Source organism: Astatotilapia calliptera, chromosome 10 (assembly GCF_964374335.1).
Source record: "Astatotilapia calliptera chromosome 10, fAstCal68.1, whole genome shotgun sequence".
NCBI classification, from domain to species: Eukaryota; Metazoa; Chordata; class Actinopteri; order Cichliformes; family Cichlidae; genus Astatotilapia; species Astatotilapia calliptera.
In genome coordinates, this window is record NC_137431.1 from 11,028,403 (window position 1) to 11,051,215 (window position 22,813).

A 22,813-nucleotide genomic window follows, 5' to 3' on the forward strand; every position below is an offset into this window, starting at 1 on the left:
TTTCATGGATGCCTGGATGTTAAACTCAATTGTTACACCTGGTAGAGCAGAACGTTGATCATTTTATTAAAGATGAAAGACTTTAGACAGTTTTTCAACTCTCAGTAATGCCATAGTGATCGACCTGCAGCGGAGTTTAGGCCCAGACACAGCTAGTGACGTCAGACTTAACGACTGGATTATTATTATTAGTTGTAGTAATAGTAGTAGTAGTATTATACACTACCAGTAAAAACTTTTAGAACACCCCAATTTTTCTAATTTTTGACTCATCAAAGTAGCCACCTTTGACAGATATAACAGCTGAACACACCCTTGGCATTCTTTCTACAATAGACATCAAATGTTTTTCAGAAAGTTTTTCATATATCTGTTGCAGAAGTTCTCATAAATGTGTGGCACTTAAAGGTTGCTCTGCTTTCACTCTTCTGTCCTGTTCATCCCAAACGATCTCACTGAGGTTTAAGTCCGGAGACTGTGCTGGCCACTCCATGTTTTCAAGCTTACCATCTTGTTCTTTTTTCCTGAGGTAGTTCTGGCATGTCTTGGACTTAAGTTTTGGGTCACTATCTGGCTGTAGGATGAACCCCTGACCAACTAGGTGCAACCAGTGGGTACTGCAGAATTCTGTGGTAGCTGTTTTAGTTTAGTTTCTCACTCTGTACAAGTCACCGACCCTGGATCCAGCAAAACAGCCCCAGACCATCACACCTCCTCCTCCATGTCTGACAGTTGATGCCACACACTGTGGAACCATCCTTTTCGTCTGCTTGATGGCATACTGTTGAACCTTATTTTTTAAATCTGAGCACTTACTTTTGTAACATTTCAAGCTATGCATTGGACTTAAACAACTTGAATCACAATAAATAACTGAAAAAAATGGGGTGTTCTAAAACTTTTGACCAGTAGTTTATGTAGATGGGTTGATTCAAACAAAATTGACCCACCATATGAAAAGGAAAACTATCCATAAAGATCAAAGCCATTTTCTGTATCAGTGTGTAAAAATGTTGTGTTAATGTTGTTTTGTTGGGCGAATAAAACTCCAGCCTGTGGGCAGTTTTTGCCAGGCCTGTAATGGTTTTTCAAATTCATCATCCTGTATTTAGTCAAGTCAAGCAAAATTCTGTCGCCAATATTAAAACATTTTTAAAAACTTAGTTTTGATTTATAATAAATGGGGTTTTTTAAAGATCATATAGAAGTTACTGGAAGTTACTGTATCTGTCACCATGTCCATGCAAAGTTTCATTCAGATTGGCCCAATGTTAAGGGTACATAGAGGCATATTTACATAAATATGCTCTAATCATTATATACAGATATTTGAACATGGCAGTCTATTGACTCACTTTCCCAGCTTGCCTCAACTGGCTATTAGAGGAACAGCAGCAATAATAGTCAATATTGAATCATTGAAAACATTTTTCAAGCTGAGAATTTACAAAATTCTCATCCTTCATCAAATGAAATCGGAATGTTTGTCATATTTTTTTCAGTTAGAACATGAACATTTGATAGAAAGAAAATTGGAAACTATAGTCCCGGATTCCAAAGAAAAGTTAGAAGATTATGAGAGAACCAAGTTTAGCTTTTACAAGATGATGTGTGTATATCAGCAAATTCAATAGCTAGAGACATTTTATTTAAAAGCATGAATGCAAACACCGTGGTGGCACTAGGGTGAAAATTAACATCTTAGGAATAAAATTGTGCTTTTTACCTGTCTGTGAGTCAGATAGCTGACTTGCAGCCAGTCTGGCCCATATATGTATCACACGCAGACAGCCGAGTGAATAATACTCACTTGATCAAAGGAGTGTCATTGTGTGTATGTCATGCGTAAAGTACACTGTAAATAGCATCAGCAAGACAGTCATAGTCACTGAATACCATTATGTACTGAATAACAGCAAAAATAATTCTGTGATTGCTTTGGCTGGAAACACTGAACCTGTCGATCAGCATTCACCAGCTTTGCACTAGGCCGTGAAAAGGCTGCAGAAATGTTTTTATGATGCTCGTGCACAAGGTCAGTATAGATTTTTAGGGGTGAAAATGAAATGGTGAAAAAATCATTTTGTGCTCCCACATGAGTAGATCTGATGCTGTGGCAGTTCTGCCAAGGCCAACAAAGATCCCTGAGCTCTGATGTAGTATTACAAGGACTAACATGTTTAAATAAGCAGGGAAATGTATTGTGAGATGATGAAAAAGTTGCATGATTAAGTATGATAATCCTTGGCATCCTTGATAATCCTTAGAGGCCCAAAAGCATTTTTGGAACCAGCTTAGTTGTATTATGGAGCTAAAATAAACACCAGCAAATAAAACTCATTTATAGGAATTCTGTATTTCCCATTGCAATGCTTTTGGGGGGGGGGGGGGGGGGGGGTATGGCATACTTTAATATTATTAACACTATTATACATTAGAGACCTTAATATTATTACATTATATAATATTAGCATTAAAACCATAGTTCCGCAGTGTGCTATTTGTCCTCCCATCATCCCCAAATGGTTGCAGCACATGGCTACCCCTCCTTCCTGTTAAAAGGGAGTTTTTCCTTCCCACTGTCGCCAATTGCACGTTCAAATGTGGTTATTTGATCGTTGGGGTTTTCTCTACATTATTAAAGGGTCTTAACTTAAGAATGTAAAGCACCCTGAGGCGACTGCTGTTGTGATTTGGTGCTATATAAATAAAATGGAAATGAACTGAATAGTTCAAGTAAAAATAGTGTTATTACATAAATCCAAATGTTGTTAACCATCTTTACTGCCTGAATAAAGAAAATAAACACTTACTTCATGCAAATTTACAACTGCATCCCCCTCTATCATTGCAGAGTTGAGCCAAAAAAGTAAAAACACTAAGATCTGGAATTCTAATGTGTGAGCAGTCGGCGAGAGAGATTAACTGTTTTGAACCGCTAAAATGCATGTAGGTGAAAATCTGCGCGCTCAATGTACAGCATCAATAATGTCATGTCTTATATAAAATTCTGTCAAATATATTGATATCTTGCCAAGCCCTAATGAAAAACTGCAAAGTATTCTTTAGACCATCCCTACTTTTACTGACTCTATCATAAAACTCATATCATAAACTTAATATGGAATGTATTTTTGAAAGCACTGGCAAAGAACTTTCTCAATTTTAGGGCTACCTTTCATCTATCTTAAGCTTTGGGTGATTAGTTGAAGGGGATCTGCATGAAAATATTGCTGTGTTATTAGAGGTACTGGAAAACACTCCCAAGGAGAGACTGATACCTTAAATTTCCACATACTGCACAGGTATTAGGCTTTAGAATATAAATCTGTCTCACGGGAAGTTTAGTGCACAGTGCGTCACCATAGCGCCCCGCTTTGATTGACATTCCTCACTAAACAACTGCTTAAATCCATTTAATCAGCACGTCTACAGGATCTGAACTGACAAATGCTATGAAGGCCTCGGCTCTGCAGGATTGCATCATTATTTCTGAATTTAGAGAGCTGGTATTGTCTGCCAGCGCTGCTGCGGTTATTTTTTGTGAAAGCATTTGTCACTCATTTACAGTTCACCTCATTTTAACTCAACCTCCTTGCTTCTTCTTCGGCATTTCTCTGTCCCTCACTAATATTAATTTGTGAGAAGACTCAGGTGTACTTTTTAAAGAGAGAGAGGTTTATGCAGGTTTATATTTGTCATTAAAAGCTGTTTCAAGAATTTATTGTATGCGAATGTATCATTTACTAAGTGGACTTAACAGCTTAGAGACCACCAAAAACAAATACAACTGTACAGCCGTACTTGGGGATTTACAATGCCAGAAAGCCCTTTCAACACGGCCAAAGCTGAGAAGTAATGCTTCACTTAACACGCTGCTATGTGACTATAAAAGCAACACAATACAAAAGCAATGCTGCTAAGACACAAGTTTTTGTCTTGTCTTTAAACATTTGGTATATTTAGTATATAAAAAACTAAATAAATAGATTGTTTTATATGATCTATAGCTTGCTAGTAGCATGACTCCTGTGTCCCCCCCCCCCCCCTTTTTCCAGAGTGAAATACATTTTTACTTTAACAAAAGAATTGTATTTAACTAAAGAAAGACTTCAGTGATGGCAGTGGGTGTGATCCACATGAACAAATAAAGACAGGCATCAAACAAATATAAAAACTGGTATCTGTGAAGGCAAGTGTTGTATTATTGTACACAGTGAATACACTGCAAAGCAGCTAAGCAGTGTGAGGATTAAAAGTCTGAAGACATGGTTCTCTGCTGGAAGAGGGTGGACTGATCACTCTACCTTGAAGCAGCAGGTTGATCAGTGGATCAGTGCAGCTATAGAGGTCTGTTGTGGTGAAAACAGCCACAAGGCATAGCTGTTGATTTTCTGGGCAGCAACTGTTCAGACCCTCCCTTATGGCCACAACCAGTCAGTAGCGAGCAAAACAAAAGGACCGACACAATGAGCTTTTCCTGAAGGATGTCTGGGTTCACTCTAAGAAGGGAGTTCAGGAGGGAGAAGATTCCGATGAGGTTCTGGGACACACTTGGGAAATTTTTACTCCCTGGTGGTTTGGAAGCTTTCTGATATCCGAAACACACATATGCACACATACACAAGAAGTGGAGGAGGTGGTGGGGTTCTGCTTAGACTGCTGCCCCCACAGTCCTGGATTAGAAAATAGTTGGGTGGTACCCATCATGTCTCACATTGTTCAAAAGAGCACAGTGGTAGCAGTCGCCTCATTAATTCTTTGCTTTGTCTTCCTTTATTATTGTTCTAGTCTGGCTGTTCTTGCATATGCCTGCAAATGTTTCAAGCCCTTCAAGAAATTAAGAATTTCTGTGGGGGCAGATCAAAACGATGCTTTCCAAATGAAGCTTTCTACTCAAATTATACTAATATTTTAGTAACATGTTTTAACAGCTATTCAGTCGATTGTCATTCACTTTGCACATCAATATTTACTTTGTAATAACGATCACTTAACTTGCACCAGTCATCAGATCCAATTTCAAATTGCCCAGTGCTTTGGTTTATGAACAGTGCTGCCATTCCTGTCACCCGTCATCAGCAGTACTTTAATAAATTAATACTGGAAGGAGTAATACTGTTAAATTAAATTTGAGTAATCAGTCACTGTCAATCAGTTAAGTGTTTTTGTTTGATTTGATAAGTCTCGGGTTATGAAACAGAGCATAAGTGATGGGTGAAATAATACTTTTTTATAATATATATACATTTTATTTTTTTTGTCCGGTTGCACATTTAAGTGTGGCCAATTCTTTCTGTATATATTTAATTATCATATGATTTTAAATATATACATATATTTTAATATATATATGCTAAAACTAAAATTAGGCATGAGAGGTTTAATAAGGCTTTGAAAGTATAATAAGCTAGGTCTATTTAAATACATTAAAGTGGAATATATTATTTTAGAGAAAATGCCAGAACAAATTGTAAGGCAAGAGGAAGGGTTAAGAGAAGAAAGGCAGAAATGTCGGTTCAGACAAGAATTCCATTCAGCGGCTTGAAGGCAGCAAAGAAACATTAAGCAAAATACATTTAACTTAATTTTTAGACGCAATCACACTGTAATGTTAGACAACCCTACCAAAAAACTACTAGTACTAATTTTATTTTTGCAATTTTATTATTTTCGTTAATTTTTTTCTCTCTATCATATATTGGAACATGTGGTCCATTTCACCTGATTACAATCCTGAGTCTGAAATGTAAACACCTCTAGAATATAAAAAATACCATTTACTAGGTTACTAAGGGTGGCTAAGGAGAAGTGGCTGACAGAAAAAGGAACCTTTTTTTAGAGGTTTCAATGTGTGTTCATTGGTGTTTTATGGTTCTGTAAACGTTGCCAAAGTTTATCAGACTTCACCTCCCCAAAAAACACCAGCATGTCTGCATTGTCATTGTGAGTACCATAAATTGCTGACACGTGCTGTGTAAGGTACCTCTATGCCCAAGCGCTTCTTTGCAAGGCTGATGATATAGTTGTAAGCTCTGTATGAAGACAGCTTGCCTTTTTGTCTTTAATCAAAACCATTCTGTCTTCTTGTAGCCTTTGTTTCTGTCAGAGTATAAGTACAGCGCGTGAATGTTGATTTTAAGTGCCGTGTGATGCAAAAGATTCTCACATTTATGTTGTAAAGCATTAGCTTGTGTAGATAGTGAGCCACTTATCAGTAATGAGGCAGCAACAGAGAGCACAGAAGCGAGTTAGAGGCAAAAACAGGCTTGGCATTGTTGTAAATACAACACAATGAGCTAATTGGAAACAGAAAGTTTGTCTGTGGAGGCAGCCTGCGATGTTACACATTTTAAGGCTGTGGCTACAAATAAACTTGTGGGACTTTCTGCAACATTAAACAGTGAGACCAAAAGAATCTACCCAATAAAAACCCAGTTTTCAATGGATGTACAGGGTAAATATGGTATAATTGAGTTTAAATAACCCAGTTTGGGGGGTTTATGTGTGAGTTAGTGCACCAAAGGATGGCATTTAATTAGTTGCTGTGTTGTTTGAACTCGGCAAATGTAGCCCCGATGTTGATTAAACATGTATGAGTGAGATAACGTGCACAATTTCTCTGTTTACTTGCAGAGTGCCTTTTGTGGCCTGGCCATTTGACCAACTGAAACAAATTTGGGTGCTCTCTGGAGATTTAGTCCATGTCTGCCTTCTAATTACCACTGACAGGGTGGTGATGCAAAGGAGGAGAGAGAGAGAGGATATAATCTGTTCTCCTTCAGTTTTTATTCACACGTACACAAATCCCTGGTTTTGAAATAAACTCAGAGATTAAAGCATTATTTGGTCTACATTTGGATTTGTGGGAAAGCCAATTTTGATGCACGATAAAGCAATTTGCATAAGACCTTCCCAACATGTCTCACATATCTCTATGAAAATGCTCCAAATTATGTTTCTGCAGAAATATTTGACATCATTATGCATCATCATTTGTTTATAATGACCTGTTCAACCATCCTGCAGACTGAACAGTGATGCATTTTCTTTCCCTCTGCCCCCACAGGTTGACCATTCATGCCGAGTGCCCCATGCACCTGGAGGATTTCCCGATGGATGCACACGCCTGTCCTCTGAAGTTTGGAAGTTGTAAGTCAGTCCAGATGGTCAAAACAAAAGTGTTTTATATAAGATCAGACATCTGAAACAGTGGGGATGGTTCTCTGCAGGTGTTAGGAACCTTTTCCTGAACTATAAAAAAAGAAGAAAAACAAAACAAAGGCTAAAACTACACTGCAGTATGATGTTTGGTAATATAACAAAAGCAGTTAAGAGAAAATTTTATTAATAAAGATCTTCTCCCTCTTTGGGCTGCACCCTTTAGGCATCGCCACAGCGACAGTTAATGTGCTTAAATTACTTTCAGTATGTTCATAGTGCGGGGCATGTAACCATCCATACACAAGCATAGGCTATTTACTGTTTCAAACACAGCATTAGATATAGTTTGATGTGTTAGCATCAATGCTTATATCTCTCAACATAAAATGATGCTGATAGGTAGAGCATTCATTTTGGATACATTTAGTTTAAAAAGTGGCAATGGAGGAAAAGTCAGTGATCCCCTGAAGCGTGAGGATTAAATCTCAGGGTGGTGAACACAGTAAAAGGAATTTTTTTGTGAAACCTGATATCATTATCAGCCGCAGGTCTATCAGCCCGATCAATACTGGATGGACGCTGCGTATTATCATGAATGACTTACTGGAATTTAGGAAAAATGTCTTTTAGATCCTGAAGTCAGCAGTTAACTTTTTGCCAAAGCAAATGCTGATAATCCTACAATGTGCAGAGGTAGGAGAAAAACAGAAAATATTGCACCCATATTTTGAGCTCTCACCTATGCTGTCTGTTTTTTGGGGGCTGTCTTCTGTTTGCTCAGATGCTTACACAAATAATGAGGTGATCTACCTGTGGACCCAGGGTGACGAGAGGTCTGTCGCTGTGGCAGAGGACGGCTCCAGGCTGAACCAATATGACTTACTGGGACATGTTATTGGCAAAGAAACCATCAGTTCCAGCACAGGTATGCCATTCTGGGTACAGACAGCAGCATACAATACACTGTAAGGGAAATCAGAGTTTGTCTGGAACAGGCAAAAAGTTGATTTTGAGTACTCAAAAGTGATCGAATTCTCACTTTTGAAAGATAAACTGCATATAATCTATTCCACTGAGATATAGTGGCTCTTGTGTAATTTGTCTTCCTAATTAATAAACAGTCTGCAGTTTCTCAACAGTTTCTGTCAGTTTAAATTCATCTTGCATTGTTTGGCTCCATCGAGAAAATGATGACTGAAACTATTCAGCATATTTACCAAGATAATATGAAGACGTTTGTCAGAGGTGAAAGTTTCTTTTTGGTTTTTTTCACTTTCCTTTGGGGTTCAGCCAAGAGTCAACTATGATAACCATCGTCTAGCCCTTTCTTTTGATTGCATATTCATTTGATCTTAAAATCTTATCTTCAAAACTGTTGCAGAATCCTTTTTATCTGTCACACAAAAATAAATGTTTTTGTTATTTCCCCATTGGAGGGCTTAAAGCTTATGTTAGCAATTTAATATAAAGGGATGAAATAGCACGGTGAGGGCAGGGTACTCACATATGCTGAAAATATTTACAGCAGCAGCATCTCACTGGTAATAGATCATTTGAGTTCAAACACCTTCAAGAATGTGCTGCATTTTTATTATACTTATCAGTCACTATCATGTACCGCTAACATCAATCAGCAGCTTTAGTTAATGGTGTAATAGGACTAGATAAAGTACCAAAGAGCTTGTAATGGTAAAGCTAAAAATAAAAAGTTGCTTTAGTGGGGCATTTGGAAATCACAAGAGTAAAACAGCTTACCAGCGAGCCACGCTGCTCTCAGTTTTGAGAGATTTAACCTTTGCATTCAAGCTGTTTGCTTGTGAAACTTTCAAGAGGTGAGCCACAGAGTCGCTGATATCTGTCAGACTTCAGTTGTCTTTGGAGACTAAAGCACCAAGAATCCACTTTGTTAGATGGCACTCCTGTTTTCCAAGAAATAAAAGTGTGTGTGTGTGTGTGTGTGTATGTGTGTGTCTCCTTTAAATAACTGCACCTGTTTAACTCTACAGAGGATGCGTTCCTTGAGAGTATCTTTATTGTTTGTGCTGTTTGGTGGGTTGAATGTAAGTCAGGAGAATTGCAGCGATGGAAGAAGACCAACAGAAGTCTGACAAGTACCAAAGATTCATGATAGAGTCAGTGCGATTTCTTTCATAAACCACTTCAGCTTATGGCGGTTGGAAAAGCTCATTTCCTTAGACTTTAAACCTAATGGACTATAGTGATCTAGGGGGATGGGAGGATTTGAGCCCGTTCAGCTCTGGTTTGATTCTCCTCAGAAAAAAACAAAACCAAAAAAACACCTCAGGGATGGAAATCTGTTTTTCGTCCTATCTTCGTAACACAGATTGCAAACATGGCACTGAGAGCTGGCAGTTGGAGAAGATGTGAGTTTATCCATTTGCTAGTATAATTGACATATTTATATGAACAGCAAAAAACATCCCAAAGAACATGTAAATGTGCACTTAAAAGAATGTGACACTTTGTATATGTCTTATTAATGACATCAATGTGATGTCATCTGCCAGTCTGTTTGTTTACAGTCTTTATTATTTAGTTATTATTATACTTTTTTGTCTCTTACGGTTAAAAACTCTTGCTGTAAGTAAAAGATGGACATAGCTTCTCATCTGAGCCAATGCAAGTTACTTAAACTTACATTCTTACTATCAGCCAGCAGGTGGCGACTCCTGTTGTTCCAAAATCAAATCATGTTGTATAGAAACCTTTGAGAATGCAGTCCTTCAGCTCATTAGGACCTAGCATTCTCAGCTTGAGGCATTAAGGCCAAACTAGCCAATGGGTGTTGACACAGTGGCTATGTCCATCTTTTATATACAGTCTGTAGCTTAAGGTTTGGAAGTGTGCATCAACATCTTTGGAATATTTTAAGCATCTAAGCATTTTCTGTCTCAATACTGCTCACGTCTTGTCACATGCACGTTAATGTTCAAACATTAATGCATCAATTTTCAAATATTTTTCCTTGTGTTGCTCTGAGCGAGGAACAAGTATATTAATAATCATGACCCTGTCTGTGTCTCTCCATCTTTTTCTGTTTGTCTCTTTTCCCCTCAGGCGAATATGTAGTGATGACAACATATTTCCATTTGAAAAGGAAAATTGGCTATTTTGTGATTCAAACCTACCTTCCGTGCATCATGACTGTCATACTGTCTCAGGTCTCCTTCTGGCTAAACAGAGAATCCGTTCCGGCGCGCACAGTATTCGGTGAGTGCTATCTCGTGTTTTAAATCCAGCTCAAATAAATGCATTAAATGATTCATTGAAGAAGCTAGTTAATCAGAGGGCTATTAAATGATGAGGTAACAGAAATGCACTGTCTAAGGACTTGGCAAACAAGTAAACGGTTTGAAAAGGTTTGAGCATGAAAGTTCTCTTTTTTTAGCTTTAGTTAGCTTAGTACATTCAGGTGCACAGGAGCACTGAAAATAATTTATTTTATCAGTTCTGACTTTATTCTGCTGTTAATACAGAGAACATAAAACAAGATTTAAAGCATTTACATGTCATATTTTTCCTTTATTTTTCATAACAATTCCTCTTTAATATAGAGACATTTCCCAGTTGCCATCGCGACAATTGACTGTGTTTTCTCCCTTTAAGCCATGAATAATAATAGATTCAATTTGTCCATCGAACTTGATTCATGCTAAGAACATTGCGTCAGATGTGATCAACTCAAAGGTACTCAAATAAGGAATGTAATTTTCCTTCTCCTGCAGTTGTTGTTATTGCGCTGCATAATCAATATGAGTAGTCTTATGTAATTCTAAACATGGTTAGCATTTTTGCATTTAGACAGGTACATGCAGAAGCATATATTGCGCAAAAGATTTTAAAAATGTATGCAAGGCAAAGCGTTGCTGAGAAGATAAAAACTGTTCCAGCTCCCTTTGTGCAGTCTGAATAACCATATCTCCTTCACTTCTGCACAAATACACCCACTATTAGATTTTTCTTACACAGTCGTCTAAGAATCACTTCAGCCCCATAAGAGGTTGAATTTTTAGGGGACAATTTCCTTCACATTATGATAGTAATTTTAATCAGTGCCGTTTTCTCAGTGGACAGTTTCAAGCTGTGTTGGTTTTAGTTTTCTCGCCATCATGCTTACAGTCCCTTGGTTTATGAGAGCATGTGGCTGTCATTACCTGCGTAATCTAATTTATTTTTTTTGTTTTTGCATCCTCAGTCACCTTCCAAGTTATATTTCTAGTTAAGACTCGATACTTTTTGATTTATACCTGCATTTTATATAAGAGCATTACTCACTGTTACCGCAAGCACCGGATGTCCTCGTCTCTGACACCAGTTAATTGCTGTTGTAATGAGGACTGCTTTTTGTACAGATGAATATTCTAATTTTATGTAAATGGTGGAACAAAGTCAAGATTAGAAATGCATTACCTGCAAATCAATCAGCCCATGAATAGCCATGTATCACTCTTTTGTTGCAGCCTTTTTAAGCCTCCTTTGTATCCGTCTTTTATCAGATGAGAAAGGTTGGAACAGATAAAGCGATGCGCTTCGATGGGCGAACATTGTCCGAGCTGCCTTTCATTTCCATTCGCCCTGACTGTAAAGGCCAGGTTGTGAAATGATCTGCGAAATTTAGAAAGTTTTAAGACATCGTTTTCGCCTTAATTAATTTTAGCAGATGTAGATCTGCTGCTCATTTTTCAAAAGTGGTGTCATTTAGCGATTTACCTTTGCACGCAATCCTGCAGCTTAGACAGGTTGTGCTTTATGTATGCAGGTCAATAGCATGTCTCTTTGTTTGTGTATAAGCTAAAGGAAACTTTCAATATTTTCATTCGTTGTACTGTAGATAAGTCTAGTAAGAAAATACATTCATCAGACTGGTTTGAACAGAAGAACATAGCCTGAAAAATCCTCCGTAGTGGGTCATTACAGAGATTCTACATTCTCATTGTTTGAACTTGCAAGACTGACCCAGTGTACTTTGAATGTTTATGCACCACTGAGTTGTGTCATCTGTATGAGGCTAGACTTTTTGATTTCATACAGTAGATTATGTAAAGCTCTGCAATGCAGGGAACTACACCATCATTTTTAGTTTATAACTTACACCTAATACCAAACCCAGGAAAGTGAATCTATATTAGGTTTAAAGAGACAGTACGCATTAACATTTCTTTTTCTAGCCATAATCCAGACTATTGTTATGTTGCAGTGCAGCTTTCTTTTCTCTTAAATCTCTAAAGAGATGTTGGTCAGTATAAAGTGAGAGTTTAGTGCCAGGATAGCAAAACCCAAACAAACCATGACTGAGTTGTAAGTAACTTTCTTTTAAAGGGACAGTTCACTGCCACATTGTTATTTATCCAATTTTTGAAGAGAATTTCCCAGTGACTGAAGACATTGGTAGAAAATTTCCTTCTCTTGAATGCACAGGAACTACATGGCACTTGCTTACGCTTAATATAAAGCACCTTGAGGCGACTGTTGTTGTGATTGGCGCTATATAAATAAAATTGAATTGAATTACCGCAAATGTTTAATTTCAGAAATAATGAAATATCTGCTGATCTTTTATTTTCTCCTCAGGTGTCACCACTGTCCTAACCATGACTACCTTGAGCATCAGTGCTAGAAACTCCCTTCCTAAAGTGGCCTATGCCACCGCCATGGACTGGTTCATGGCTGTGTGCTATGCCTTTGTCTTCTCTGCCTTGATTGAGTTTGCCACAGTCAACTACTTCACCAAGCGCAGCTGGGCATGGGATGGGAAAAAAGAGGGCATGGAAATAAGGGTGAGTGATTCTCATTTGCAACAGTTTCATGTAATCAAAAAAAAAATGATGGATGTGTGACGCCTGCTCTTTCGATTCATCGCAGCGCACCAACATTAACTATCACCAATATGTGAGGACAAAAACAGAATGAAAGGCAGCTAGTTCAGGGGAAAGGCTCACGCAACTTTTCTTTGCTTACTAAATTCAAAATTAATCCAAAAAAAAGAAGTTGCTAAAAATGTCACTTGATTCTGGAGGAGTGATGAGGGGAAATTGCAGTTTGGAAACACATAGAAAGTATCCTTAATGCAGCATGGAGTACTTTGTAAAGCCTGTAAAGAGACCTTTTATTTATTCATTGCCAAATGGAACAGAGACAGTGGGGCGGAACAGTGAGAGCAAAAACAGAGGTAAACTCCTAGAGACGCTGGCCCTGATTTATGATGGCAGCATATGTTCAACTCTCATCCTAAAGTCAATGCAGCCTTATTCTCCCCAGAAAAGATGGTGCATTTACATCTATATAGTATATTGTTTAAAATGAATCACGTGATATTGAAGATAAATCACATCTTGTACATTATCAATAGCCAAACAAAGAAAAGAAAAGAAAAAGATCTCCGTGCCTGAGCCTATTTAATGGTTTATATTGAGGGAACAACCAGATATGTATCCAAAGAAGTTGTTGTTCAAAGAGAAAAAAAAAACACCTAAATCAAGCCACATGTTTCTCATGACAGCTTCAGCCTTTAAATGCAATATGATCTGTATGATTACCTTACTGGAAAGATCATTCCGTCTGTAATCACGACAGCTTGAAAAGTTTTCAATGAATTCTGATCAAACTTTTTTGTAGTGTAGAGCACGAGCCATTAAAAAGTGTCTTAGATCCACCACGGTCTTCATGGTCACCCTCGTGATTTATTGGTCGAAGAGTGACAAAAAGCCTTATAACTTAAAACGTATGGCAAGCGTTGTGTTTGCTGTCAACATATAGAAAGATTTAAAATATCATGTCACATTTGACCTCTGACCTCTTCTTTAACTCAATGATTTGAAGGTCAAAGTGATAATAACTGATTGATAATAATTGAAATAATAATAATGGTGATAAAATAAGGCCAGACCTTCATAAAATGACCTTTATGTGCTTAAAATTTCACAGCCTTTGTTTGTATTGGAAGATTTAGGAAATGCTGCCAGTATATGGAGGTTGTAAATATTAACACTATAGTTTGCATCTAAATGTCATGTCACATTTGACCTCTGACCTCTTCTTTAACTCAATGATTTGAAGGTCAAAGTGATAATAACTGATTGATAATAATTGAAATAATAATAATGGTGATAAAATAAGGCCAGACCTTCATAAAATGACCTTTATGTGCTTAAAATTTCACAGCCTTTGTTTGTATTGGAAGATTTAGGAAATGCTGCCAGTATATGGAGGTTCTAAATATTAACACTATAGTTTGCATCTAAATGTCATGTCACATTTGACCTCTGACCTCACTTTTACATCTGCCTTTTTTTGAAGTTATTTGTCGTATGTTTAAAGTATTGTCAAAATCTGCTCAGTTAGTTAAAAACATATACAGTAGTATAATATTATATAATAATATAATAATTATATCCAATTATTTACAAATCCATACCTATTATCTATTACCTACTCCCACATAAAATACTCTGCTGTTCCCTTAAAAGTTAATCCTGCCCAGGGCGAGCCTCTCTGGTGGACTTTTCATGTGTTTGTAAATGATAGCATTAAATCAAAAACAATTGTAGGCACACAGATGTAGTGAAATGAAAGAAACTAAGTCAGATTAAAAACTTACATTAAATATCAAAATAGTCTTCTTTTCTTTTAACATCAATCTCACCAGGCACTAAATACCAGTTTAAAATCAGGCTGTGTCATTTACTGTTATGATATAAGATTCTCATGTTATTTAGCTCTTTTACAAAAGCCTTAGATAGACATATGTAAAAATGCTCCTAGAAAGTCAAAAGCAAAAGACTTTAGCATGTACTGAACATCACCTTTATTTCTCTTAACTTACATAGTGAGTCACTGACATTGGAACCATGGAGAGATTCTTGGAGGAGCATTTTGCATGTCAGCCAGTTAGAACTATAGACTGCATATAAAACACTGACGTAGCTTCCAGGTCTGAAAAGTGAAAGTGCTAAAGTCGCTCAGGTTTGGATTCTTTCTTGTGGCCAGCAGGAGGCAACTTCTCTGGATGCAAGAAGAAGTCTCTCTTTGGGGAAATGACCCTACTGCTCACTTAAACTTTGACTTCACTAAACACTTTTCTGCAGTCCCCAGCCATGAGAGCTATAGTTTCAAGTCTTACTGAATGTGCATGATATTCTTTTTACAGCTTTCTGTCCTCATTAGACTCAAAAAGGAGCAAAAGGCTGGGTATGCTTTGGGGTGATCAGTCAGACTTTTCCTGTTTTTGTCAAAAAAACAAAAAAACAAAACAGGGTCTTGGTGGCTACACCCATCTTTTATATAAAGTCAAAAGTCAAAGTCAAAGTCAACTTTATTTGTCGATTCTGCCACATGTACAGGACATACAGAGAATAGAAATTGCGTTACTCTCAATCCCTGGATAAATAGCAAATGAACATTTAAATACAGTCTATGATCAGAGTGAGTTCATCTAAAAAAGGGGGGGCTGCATGAAGAAGTAGCTTAAGTTCAATAAGGACAGACCTGGTACATAGAACTGAACATTAGAACAATAAAAACAAAGCACACCAGCATAAAAAGACTAATATAAGTTAGTAATTGTGCAGCTAAAATGAGTTTACCTGATATATGTATAACACAGTCCATTTCAAACTGAGAAAAGGAGTATTAACTGTGGCTTATAAGCAAAGCTATATTAAAAGGACAGCCTTCTGGGGTGCTTGGAAAAACATATAAGACTCATATAAGAAACATTATGAAGCTGTGCCAGTGGTAAATAGTGGCAGTGCTATTACTGTATTGCTGTGAGCGCATAAAAACACAGCCACAGACACAACATAAAGGGAAAGTTATTTCTTCTGTGACAGACAGTGCCACGAATCTATTTTCTGCTACCATTGTACAAACTGTTTGACACAATCAGTACAGCCTTTTCCCGCTTTTTCTATAGTTTGACATTTGGTCCTCGGAGCGATTGGCAGAAATGCATATTGCTGCCACAGAACTTTTCAGTTGGTGGGGATAATTTGCTGCGTTACACTGCTGCAGAGAGGAGGTTTTTTTCTCTTTTCTTTTTCTTTTTTTTCCCCGCCCCTCCTCTTTGATGGCTCGTCTTAATGGCAACAGCCTGGACTGGGTTCTCAGGGACTGTGCTGAGCATGCAGTTGTCATGATAGATAAAATAGAATGGGGTCACAGAGGGAGACGTGACACTCCTAACACACTGCCTGCTAGAACGAGCTACTGGAATCCAAAGCAATCAGGCACTGCATATATTTCCCTTTTTTGTTTTAGCAAATTTAGAAAAATGACTGTTAATGAGCACGAGCTACATAAGCAAAACCTCTTCTTCAGGAGAGAAGTTTTAGCTAGTAAGTCTTTTTTAAAAATCTAGCCCCGCAGCCATCAGAGCTAGGGTTTCAGCCACCACTCCTACCGGAACCAAATGATGACTTCATCACCCTTAGGCTGCTTTCTTTTTTTAGGTCTCAGATATGATCCACAGATGAGTGTGTGCGCACTAATTTACTTTACTGGTTATGGAGCATCGATGTAGTTTTCCTTTGCTTTTATTCGACCATTTTCTGTGACAGGCAATCTGCCTAATTAGCTCTCCCCTCTCCGGCTGAAGGTGAGGTTATTACAGAAATTAGCCGGTGGGGAGTTTGGTTGGAAAAGCCTGCATATTCTCAGCACTCTGTGACACATGATTGGACACTGCTATGTTGGATATCATGTGCTGTTTTATCAGCAGAGGCAGAAGCACTGGCTGTGGGTTGCACTGGCTGTGGGTTGCTCTGCTGCGGCCAAGGGGTGATCGCGGTTTCGTGTGTGCGTGTGTGTGCGCATGTGTGTGTCTACGCACCTGCAGTACATAATAACTTCATCAACATTTTACCAGAATAATTCATTATCTCTTATTAGCACAAGCACTTGCATGTCAGTAGAATGTATTCTGGAAGTTTTGATGCACTCAGGTGGAAAGAACAAAGGTGAGTTGACATTTCTGGAGGCCAGGGGTGCACTTTTGTACTTTTTCAGTCCCAATAATGATAGAGATACTTGGGTGTTAAGCTGTGTTCCTCACTGCAAGGAGGATACTTGGAAGCATTCTTTTGTACAAGTTTTTTGATGTAGCAAGCATGAAATACCACTAAATTGCTGACCCCTTGTTGTTGGCGTTTTCCATGCGATGCTATATTAACAAATGTAATAGGCCGCCTACACACTAGACCCTACAGGAACTGCTCTCCTAAAGAAACCCATGTCATGAAGCTCCTGGTGCACCATTTTTGTGCTGATGTTAATGCCAGAGTTAGCAGACTGTTGGTGGCTTTCACACCCTATGCACCTCAGCACATGGCAGCCCCACTCTGTAAATTTACGTTGCCCGAGTTCATCCAGTTCTCAAGATTCTCACAGCTGTTTGTGGAATAGCTTGCAACTTTTACGAACTGACTTGTTGCCATCATGGCACCCTATTACAGTGCCACACTTGAAATCAGTGAACTCTTTAGAGTGACTCATTCTTTAACAAATGTTTGTAAAGGCAGACCGCATGGCTAGGTGTTTGATTTCATAGATCTGTGGCAAAAGGACAGAAAACACCTGAATTCAAATGTTAGAATCCTTTTTTTCCATATAGTGTACATTAACACATCCTTAAGTGAAATCAGAAAGGTCTATTTCATGTTTATATATAATATCATAAGTAAATGACATAATTATTAAGAGAGGCCACCCATGCAACTAGCAAGTTCCTCCAAATTTTGATAGTGCAAGTGCCTCTACCTAAATACACACTTAAATGCTCACGTCAAAACGTGTCCACAGGAACACAAACAGGGACATCGTGGCTCCCTATAGACAGTCTGCACACTCACATACCCACATGCTCACATACTTGGGGCTATTTATTACGCCAACACTTCAGCTCCAGTCTTAGAGAGGGACAGACTGTCACAAGGTTCAGTTACACGCACACATGCACACACTGAGCTCCAAACAGCAGGACACAGCAAGGCACAATTACCCCCAGGACACTTAAACACACTCATCAAGAAATTCTGATGCAACAATTTTCAGAAGTTACAAAGACAAGGTCAATAGATGCATTGTATTCATGGAGTATTTTTGCCTGCAGCTATTGAAATGACTTTGAATAGTACACAGGAATCTGTGGCTGCTAGTGAATTATGTGCTCTGTTACATAAGGTTCATAAAAACATGCATACAGCCCAGTGCTACATACTGTTCCCCCAATAATTAGACCATATAAATTATTACCTACAAGGACAATGGAACAGCAAAAAAGAAGAGAAAATTTGCTACATTACTGTGCAGATAGCATCCATAGTCTAAAAGACTGAACAGTTTGGGATGGTATTATTAGAGCTTAGAGGTGTAAGTGCAGAACATTCACTGATCAGTATGAAAATTGGTTTTAGAAGTTTGGTACACAGCCTTCATAATGTACAGCAAGTTAAATTGAGACGGCCAAACACTTTTAGTACTCACTGAAAGTTTCACTATAAACAGACATAAACTGACCTCTAATTTAGCGACCATAAAATTGCAATTTATGTTTTCTAAATACAGGCTAATAACCACTTTCATTCAGGCTTTCTTCTCCAGACTGGTGGAGAACTCTAAACATAGTATTTCTGTTGATTAAAAATGCTCTTAAAGGCAGCACCGCAGGAACATTTGAGAGTTTTCTCAAGTTAGCCATTCAAGTTAACTCAGGGGAAGGCAAACAGGCGGTTAGCAACTACAGAATCCTTTGTTAGCACCCACCTGTCATTCAAAGCGGCTACATACTTATTAATTTGAAGCTCCCTCTCCAAACATACATACCGTAGGCCTCTTATACAATTTCCGTGAAGATACTATAGTGGCCAGAATGGTAGCATCTGTTAGCATCTGTTAGCTGTTGAGGACAAAAATATAGCATCTGTTAGGTATCAACTCTAAAAATATACTGTCTGCTAGCAATCAAAGCTAAAACAATAGCGCCTGACAGGTACAGTGGCAAAAGGTATAGCGGTCATTAGCTATCGAGGCTAAAATTGAGTGTCTGTTAGCTATCGAGGCCAAAACTGATTTTTGTAGCAGGCTGTGAAAACACAGGAGTCTGTGTGGACTTGCGTTTGGAGCCAGTCTCAAGTGGCCATTATAGGAAATCAAGTTGTGGTTTGGCTTCATTTCTCAGGACTGGTGTTTGCCACTTCGGATACACATATTCATCAGCCAAGTCATTCTACTGTCAGACATGACACTCACCACTGGCAGTGACTGATGGCTATCTGCTGTGTTCCATCCATTTTGCAGTCGATCCAGTTTCACAAATTTTATGATTGAATTTCTGCTCTTTAAAGATGCGTGACGGGTAGCCATATTGAGCTACAGTGGGGCAAAAAAGTATTTAGTCAGCCACCGATTGTGCAAGTTCCCCCACCTAAAATGATGACAGAGGTCAGTAATTTGCACCAGAGGTACACTTCAACTGTGAGAGACAGAATGTGAAAAAAAAATCCATGAATCCACATGGTAGGATTTGTAAAGAATTTATTCGTAAATCAGGGTGGAAAATAAGTATTTGGTCAATAACAAAAATACAACTCAATACTTTGTAACATAACCTTTGTTGGCAATAACAGAGGTCAAACGTTTACTATAGGTCTTTACCAGGTTTGCACACACAGTAGCTGGTATTTTGGCCCATTCCTCCATGCAGATCTTCTCGAGAGCAGTGATGTTTTGGGGCTGTCGCCGAGCAACACGGACTTTCAACTCCCGCCACAGATTTTCTATGGGGTTGAGGTCTGGAGACTGGCTAGGCCACTCCAGGACTTTCAAATGCTTCTTACGGAGCCACTCCTTTGTTGCCCGGGCGGTGTGTTTTGGATCATTGTCATGTTGGAAGACCCAGCCTCGTTTCATCTTCAAAGTTCTCACTGATGGAAGGAGGTTTTGGCTCAAAATCTCACGATACATGGCCCCATTCATTCTGTCCTTAACTCGGATCAGTCGTCCTGTCCCCTTGGCAGAAAAACAGCCCCATAGCATGATGTTTCCACCCCCATGCTTCACAGTAGGTATGGTGTTCTTGGGATGCAACTCAGTATTCGTCTTCCTCCAAACACGACGAGTTGAGTTGATACCAAAAAGTTCTACTTTGGTTTCATCTGACCACATGACATTCTCCCAATCCTCTGCTGTATCATCCATGTGCTCTCTGGCAAACTTCAGACGGGCCTGGACATGCACTGGCTTCAGCAGCGGAACACGTCTGGCACTGCGGGATTTGATTCCCTGCCGTTGTAGTGTGTTACTGATGGTGACCTTTGTTACTTTGGTCCCAGCTCTCTGCAGGTCATTCACCAGGTCCCCCCGTGTGGTTCTGGGATCTTTGCTCACCGTTCTCATGATCATTTTGACCCCACGGGATGAGATCTTGCGTGGAGCCCCAGATCGAGGGAGATTATCAGTGGTCTTGTATGTCTTCCATTTTCTGATGATTGCTCCCACAGTTGGTTTTTCACACCAAGCTGCTTGCCTATTGTAGATTCACTCTTCCCAGTCTGGTGCAGGTCTACAATACTTTTCCTGGTGTCCTTCGAAAGCTCTTTGGTCTTGGCCATGGCGGAGTTTGGAGTCTGACTGTTTGAGGCTGTGGACAGGTGTCTTTTATACAGATGATGAGTTCAAACAGGTGCCATTCATACAGGTAACGAGTGGGGGACAGAAACGCTTCTTACAGAAGACGTTACAGGTCTGTGAGAGCCAGAGATTTTCCTTGTTTGAGGTGACCAAATACTTATTTTCCACCCTGATTTACGAATAAATTCTTTACAAATCCTACCATGTGGATTCATGGATTTTTTTTTCACATTCTGTCTCTCACAGTTGAAGTGTACCTCTGGTGCAAATTACTGACCTCTGTCATCATTTTAAGTGGGGGAACTTGCACAATCGGTGGCTGACTAAATACTTTTTTGCCCCACTGTATATTGTTACTACAATTGATGTATCCCTGATGCGTGATATTGTAGTAATTTGCCTTTCCTGCTGACAGAAACCTCCAATAGAGCAGCTCATTCTGTGTTAGAATCAATATCATTGAAAGGTACCTGGTTATCTGGGAGCAAGAGTGTGACTCTTCTGTCTTTCTTTCTTTTTCTGTTCAAATTGACTTAAGATAGCAGGTGCTTCAAGCACCGGTTTAAAGCAATCAACTGCCTGCAAGTTTGTTAGCTCTCCTCAAGGTTGAAGGATCATACTCATCCTGTTGCCCTGCTCACTCAAGGAAACACACTTATGACAGTAAATATATTTCCTCCTCAATCCTGCTGCCTCCAGTACAAAGTCAAAAAAAAAACAAACAAGCAAAACCTACTGGCAGACATTAAAAAGGACTCCCTGTGAGATTTACACGCACTCGAGACACTGAACATAGCCACGGCACATGTCTTGTCACGTGTAAAACCATTGCTGTGCCTCCATTCGTGAGTATATGTGAACACTGAGCATAAAGACCAAACAAAATATTTGGTGATGAGCTGTGCGCTGTAAGAGATTCACCGTGAAGCACTTTGGGGTAGAGGGGACATTAGTTATGCTAATTAAAAAGATGGAGAGAAGCAAAAAGGAAGGAAAATTAAATGAAGCTAAAAAAAAAAAAGTGGAGCAAAAATTAAAACTGGGCTCAAAGCAAAAGTGAAAAGGGGGAGCTGTGAAAGTGAAAATCTGTTACAAGACACGCACTGAATTAGTTTCTTAAAGTGGCCACAGTGGGGATGAATGGTGTGAAGGAAATTACCACAGTACAGACTCGCACACTGGATGCCACACAGGAAACTAAAACTCTGCCTGGTAATCAATCTTAGTGTCCTACTTGCTCTCCCACATCTACTGTGTGCGCTGTACTGTTCTTCGCTAGGCTGACAGGATCCTCTAGTGATGCAAGTTTAGCTATTTGAGCCAGTACCAATTTAGCAAATAAAATTCTGGCTCCCTGTGCGACTTCAATATGAAAGACAGTCTAATGATTTCCCTCTAGTAGAACTAAGACGGCAGTCTCTCCAGCCAGCTTTATCACACAGAGCCTTTGTCGTGTTTGTTGTATCGCAATCTGTTTGCCTGCAGAGGTCTGGCTGCTCTCATTGATACAGTTTGTCAGACATGTTTTCAGGCGCTGTTATTTTGCTTTTCCTTCTAATCCTGCTCTGTGCTGCTACTGCTACTGCTAGCAGTATCAGACGCCAGTCCAGCCTGGTTCTGCAATGATGCAAATCAGAACTGTTCCTATTCCCATACTTTTAATTTCATCATGATTTTCTTTTTTTCGATCTTGGTCCTTTACGTTCTGCAATCCAGATTTGTATGATGCAGATTTGATTTGACGGTATGTTCAAAAGTAGTTCCAGCTAGATACTGATGAATACAGTATGTAAGTTGGGTAATTTTAATATAATTGGTAAACTTTTTTTCTTTTCTACTTTTCTTTTCAGGAACCGTTTCAGGCTAACATGGCCAGGATTAAAGATATGGTTAGGCTTTTGTTTTGTTCTTGTGTGTGTCGTGTCTCGTGGTGTTGCTTCTATTTCCTCTTTATGAGTTCAAATGGAAGTATGGTTGAGTCTGGTGCCCCCCCCTTCCTAACGAC

At 38.9% G+C, this 22,813-nt stretch overlaps 1 protein-coding gene across 2 annotated transcripts in view; it reads left to right on the plus strand.

The window, feature by feature from the left end:
* The window catches only part of gabra3 (gamma-aminobutyric acid type A receptor subunit alpha3), a 125,256-nt gene that overhangs the window by 95,879 nt on the left and 6,564 nt on the right, over positions 1–22,813 (plus strand). The window contains exons 6-10 of one of the 2 annotated variants that reach the window (XM_026181152.2): positions 7,070–7,152; positions 7,946–8,089; positions 10,243–10,395; positions 12,757–12,962; positions 22,659–22,697. In XM_026181152.2, coding sequence (XP_026036937.1) covers positions 7,070–7,152; positions 7,946–8,089; positions 10,243–10,395; positions 12,757–12,962; positions 22,659–22,697 — 625 coding nt within the window. The remainder of the gene's footprint in view (positions 1–7,069; positions 7,153–7,945; positions 8,090–10,242; positions 10,396–12,756; positions 12,963–22,658; positions 22,698–22,813) is intronic. The other variant, XM_026181153.2, reaches the window with a different exon arrangement.